This window comes from Bactrocera tryoni, chromosome 5, assembly GCF_016617805.1.
Source record: "Bactrocera tryoni isolate S06 chromosome 5, CSIRO_BtryS06_freeze2, whole genome shotgun sequence".
In the NCBI taxonomy this organism is placed as follows: Eukaryota; Metazoa; Arthropoda; class Insecta; order Diptera; family Tephritidae; genus Bactrocera; species Bactrocera tryoni.
This window is the reverse complement of record NC_052503.1, coordinates 26,003,385-26,009,384: the sequence shown is the minus strand read 5'-3', so window position 1 is coordinate 26,009,384 and position 6,000 is coordinate 26,003,385. Positions and strand designations below refer to the sequence as shown.

Here is a 6,000-nt window from a genome sequence, read left to right as displayed (position 1 = left end):
AAAAAAAATTTATAAAAAGTTAAAAATAAATAAAAGTATGAAATAAAATGCTCTTCCGATCTAAAAAAATAGAGAAAAAATAAAAAAAAGAAAACCAATAAAATTTAAAAATTATAAATAAATAAAATATACACTAAAAACTTAAAACTAAATTCTTACAAAAAAAAATGCAAACGCAAAACCAACAATATTTGAAAAATAAAACTAAAATCTTCTTAGAAAAAAAAAAATAAAAAGTGAAAAAATTAAGAAAATTTATTAATAAAAATAAAAATCCAAAACTGCAAGTAAGCACATACGAGTACATAACATGGCAAAAATAAACAAAAACAATTTTTTTTAAACAAATCAGAAATAAATAAACAAATTCGTCGTTCAAAAAAAAAATTTTCACATAAATATTTTACACATCACTTCTCACGCCAATTGTGTTTTTTTACTCAAAAAATTTATATTTTTCATTTCACGCACCAACATTAACTGCAGACGGCCACAAAGACAACCCAAGTGGATACACAGCTGTATCCAGTTTTCACTTCATCCTCCCTGGACGCGCGTCAATTGCACACGATCACCAGCGATAAGCTCACACATGTGCTGCAGGACATCGACAAGGCGCAGGATGAGCTCCAGCATCGCATACACACCACGCTCGGCATACAAACGAAAAATCCCGAATCATTGCAAAAAATCGAACAGGTCATTAGCAATTTGCGTGCGCTGAAATCCAAATTGGAGGGTATACGCTATGACTACAAAACGCTGCTGGAGAATATACTGAAATTCTTGGCCGAGATCACCGAACTGCAACGCAACATCGATGACTTTTTCGCCAAGCAACAGCAACAGCAGAGTCAGTTGGGCGGTAGCGGTGGTGACGTGGCCGATATTGAGCGCACCATTACCGAGCATGAGAAATTCCGCGATACTTGTATGGATAAATTTAGATCGTTAATCACACAATCCGAATTGCTGATCGATCGCGTGCGTGCACTGGAACCGCCGGGCGCACGCGAAATCGACACCGATCGCATACTGAAATTGCTGGAGAATTTGCGTCTTCATTTCGAGGCGGGCAATAGTGAGAGAATGTCGCAACTGGAGCGACTCGGCAAGCTGGAACAATTCAAAACGGATCTGTGCGATATTAATCGCAGTCTGGATAGTGTTAGCAAGCAATTGCATGAGATCAATGAACAAAGTGTTGACAGCTTGGCGGCGGCAAAGACAACATCGTTGGCGTTCGAGTATTTTGAGCGCACCATTGAGGTGAGTATTTGTGGGGGTGGGTGTGTGTTTGGGAGGGTGGCACGTGAGCTGTAAAGCTGCTGGTTTTGTGTATAATGGACAATTTCAAAGACAAGTGTATTGAAGCGAACGGTAAAATCATTATAGTTTGCAAGTGTTGGCATCTAGTAGTGCATGTATGTGTAGAAGTGTGCGAAAATGGGTGTGTAACGTATTGTGGCAGGTGCGCGTTGCTGCGCCAGATGTTTTGTTTTCGCATTTTAATTATTTTTATTTTTTTTGTTTTGTGTTGGACACGCTTTTGTTGTGGGTTCAATGAACAACGAACAAGGTGTTGTGCGGCAGCTATTTGAAAAAACTGTTTGATTAAGCCAGAAATCAGTGAAATCAAAGAAAATGTGAAAAAAATTTAAAATTAATAAAAAAAAAATGTAAAGAAATTTTTTGAATGAAAATTGTAAGAAATATTAAAAACAGGAAATCAAATAATTAGCCTAAACCAAAAATGCTAATCGTCCTAAATAGCAAGGCCTTATGATATTCGCTAAATTTTTATTTTCAACTGTATTTCTGAAATAAAAAATAGAATAAATCACTACAATAAATATCAAAATAATATAAAAAATAATTAATAAGATCTGCACCATAAAAAATTAGTGACTTCAACTTTTCGAATTGAGAGTAGATTCGATTGACGTGGGGTTGTCGTTAATGGTGTGTTAGTCGGTACTAAAAATAATTTTGATATTTTTATGAGTGTGGTCTTCGAAATATTGCGCGAAGTTTTAGATAGTTGGAAATTGAATTTTATTTTTTAATTTTGAAATATTCAATTTTCAATGAAAAAAGCTTGTTTTCAGATTTAAAAACATGTTTTCTTGCAAAAGTTTCGAAAAAATAAAAAAATTACATTTGTTAAGGGATTACATGAGCTACCCGGGTAAAAAACAGAAATTTTCTCATATAAAAAATGAATTATTTTATTAGAACTTCTTATTGTTGCAAACATACACTATTAACAAAAAAATTCTGAAATTAAAAAAAAAAAAATTTTAAATATCAGCCACAACTTTCCGGTGACTCCTTGGAAACAGATGCGTCCGTGAAGACAGGATCATCTAAAGTGAAAAATACGTGTTTTAGCGAAAATCTTAACTTAGTACTTGGAAGAAGAAAAAAAACTGAAAATTGGATTTTTGGTCTACATTTTTACAAAAAAAAAAATAAATTTCAATGAAAATTTCGCGATTTAAAAAAAAAAATCCTTCACTTAAGTCTTTAAAAATTGTATCTCAAAGACCTGTGTAAAATTTCAAGAATATCGGTTGAGTAGTTCTCGATAAATCTTGCCACACGATTTCGAAAAACACAAATTTCAATGAGAATTTCGCGACTTTTTTTCAAAAAAAATCCTTCGCTTAAGTCTTTAAGAATTGTATCTCAAAGACATGTGCAAGATTTCCAGAATATCGGTTGAGTAGTTCTCGAAAAATCTTGCCAACCGACTTCGAAAACACCGTTTCGAGAAAAACGCTTTTAAAGACGCTTCAAGCGCACAAGTTCTCAAAGCTTTTATTCGGATCAACTTGAAAATTTAGCATAATATTTTAGATGTAGAATTTAATAAGACAATAAAAAAATGATTTCTTAAAACCTGTAAGCCCATTAACCCCTTGATACTCATCTTGGCACATAACTCTACAAACGACCCAAAAAAGTGAAAAGTTATAAAACAAAATCAATGTTAGATTTTCGGGCAAAAAAATATATGGAAGAATAAAAGTGTGTCTTATTTATAAATAAAGAGGGCTTCTACAGAAAAAGCAACAATTTTATCATCAAATACGCCAGACATGGCTATGTGTGACCTTTTCTATTTTAAGAGACGTTCTTTTACATGATAGATGAAAATTGCTGAAAGAGCTAAAGGCTAAAAAAAATAATGTTTTAATTCCTCAAAACACATTGTCCAATCGATCCTTCAACCAACAACTAGAATAATTATGTAATGTTGAGAAATTATCACCGTCTAATATAGTAATTTATAGTATTTATTTCAAAGTGCTTTCAATAAAGAACAAATTATCGGAATAGTCATTACTTTGAAAGTGGTCGCATCTAAGCAGGAACTGGAAGTCTGGATTCCTTAAATATGAAATTCAAACCTAATTTTAAGGAACAAAGTAACTGCGAATTCCTGCTTAGATCCTGACCACCTTCACCGAAAATTGGCATAGCATTGAGTCTATTGCTGAAAGTCTCCCGAAACGAAAAGTTATACATATATAAAACCGAGTTGAGACTATTCCTCATATGCAGAGACCCAAATAAATATTTTACATAGAATATTTTTCGGAAATAATTAGAAAGAAACTAAAGTAGTGCAATGTTTAGAGTTATACACTAACACAGTACTGTAGCTAGATACGATCCTGACACCAACTAAGATAAAAAAAAATTCTCCTAATAGTACGCCACACATCACACCGGAGAACATACAACTTGGGTTAGACAAGCAATTCCAAGCAACCAAGCGGAAATAAAACATGAAAAACCTTCTCATACGTTAGTCATAAGCCTCAAGGAATCGAATTAAGACATGTAGAACCCTAAATAGGATCGACTACAGCACGTCTGTGATAATAATCATATTATTTAAAACAGAAAATGAGAAGGTTGCCACCCTTATAAAAAAAAAATTTTTTGTTAAAACCATAAGATGATGAAATATAGAAACTGAAGAGCACAAGAAAATGCACCATTAATAGTTTATATTTAGCGTTGCCACCTGTTTAAAATTTTTAAAATAAACCTAATAATTTAGTATCGTTAAATATAATTTGGGTATGAAACTAACAAGGAGGAAGGCTAACATTACATAGAAAATAAATTATTGAGAAGCGTTGCCACCTTTTTATATTTGGATATAGAATAAATTGATAAAATAAGTAACATACTATACTTATAGCTTAAATTGACTATATTATTGTCGAAAAAATTTTTTCCACCTTGTTAGAACAGTAAATTAAGAAATGTGGGGACATTATTTCAATAGATTCATAGTGGCACTATTAAAAAAAAATGTATGTAAATAATTAATAAATAAATAATAATAATATTATAATATTAAAACAAGAAAAAATGCTAACGTCGGCTACAAGGAAGCTATACATAGCCTTGCAGTACACAGGTTGAAGTTTTCCTTAAAAGAACTTGATTTTGAGAGATTAGTTTTTATGGCAGCTATAGTCGTGCGATCTAGAAAATTTCTTTAGACAATATATTATTGCTTTGGACAATAAATCATGCCAATTTTCGGGGGGGTATCTCCCGAAATAAAAAAAGATTTTCATATTAAGAAATTCATTGAGAAGAATATAAAAAGAATAAGAAAAATTTTCACATCTTATAACCATTGCTTCAATATTTTCCAAAAATTTCAAATCCAAACAAATCATATCACCAATCTATATAATATGCTCCCATATTTTAACCGATCTCTGTGTAATTTCGCATCATTTTTGAACTGTTTATTTTTATTAAAAATAAATAATTTTAGAAATTTATAAACAAGCATTTTATGACAAAACCGCTATTTATTGTAATGAGCTGCATATAAAACTGTATATAAACAAATCTTTCAGAACTCAATGCCAACATTTTTGGTGCCCGTTAAGCATCAGCTACGTTGGGGTCATAATAGCAAAACACTAAAGGTATTTAATTATTAATTAACTTCTATTTAAATCGCAACGAGATTCTACACTAATTTTGTTTAGCTGAAACAATACTTTTCATTTGACTATCTGCCATTAAAATTACTATATTACAATGACTTTTTTCGACAACACTACAACAAATGATCGTTCTGAATGTTTGTATGCTTTCTTTTCTAATATTATTATCTATTCAATAACTGGCAATTATGCAATTTAAATTTCCCAAAACTCAAACAAATTAATTACAGAGCTTTTAAGCAGCTACATATGTAAACACCAATACATATATACGTTCTTTTTATACATATAAACAAATGATCACTTCTATATCATTTGCGGTTCATCGATCCATCAGTTGAGTGACGGCGCCAAAGCAGCCGCTAAATGTCAACGCATACAAGACAAGTTCATTATTTGCTCGACTTGAATTTATTGTTGTTATTATTTTTATTTTTGGTTTTTCAATTTATTTATGCGTTGCTCGGCGTTTAAATGTTACAACAATAAGCATGACGCAAATCTTCCTGTTTGTATTTGCTGAACACAAAGAAGAAAATGCCACGCGTTGAGCAGCACACATGAAAGCAACAACAAATTGACACACATACACATATTTATACAATATATATGCATACAAAAAAAATATATATATACATAAATATATATGTATAGACATGTACATACAAGCGCAAACGTCACAACTGCGAATGATCTTCCTTTCAAGCAAAATCACACAAAAGGCAACTGGGCGTTGCTGCGCTGTGGCACTTTGCCATTATAAATATTCGCGAAAATTTGCTATGAAAAACTGTCTACCAAAATGCCACATACATTTTATTTGTTTAAGCCAAACATTTTGTGCGAAAACTTTTCAATAAATTACATTTCGAAATTGGCTGTCATGCGGTGGTGGAGATTTGTCTAAATAATCCGGATGTACAATGCTGTTGTATAGCGGTATTTGTATAGTTTAGTAAAAGCGCGTTTATTTTTAAATGCAACACTGCAATTAAATAAAAAAAAATGGAAAATA

The 6,000-nt window shown here is 31.8% G+C and overlaps 1 protein-coding gene across 6 annotated transcripts in view; it reads left to right on the top strand.

Annotated features, from left to right (window-relative positions):
* The window catches only part of LOC120778787 (muscle M-line assembly protein unc-89), a 171,294-nt gene that overhangs the window by 91,846 nt on the left and 73,448 nt on the right, over positions 1-6,000 (top strand). For 3 of the 6 annotated variants that reach the window (XM_040110786.1, XM_040110783.1, XM_040110782.1), the window contains exons 6-7: positions 487-1,269; positions 4,893-4,964. In XM_040110786.1, coding sequence (XP_039966720.1) covers positions 487-1,269; positions 4,893-4,964 — 855 coding nt within the window. The remainder of the gene's footprint in view (positions 1-486; positions 1,270-4,892; positions 4,965-6,000) is intronic. The other 3 variants (XM_040110787.1, XM_040110785.1, XM_040110784.1) reach the window with 1 other exon arrangement.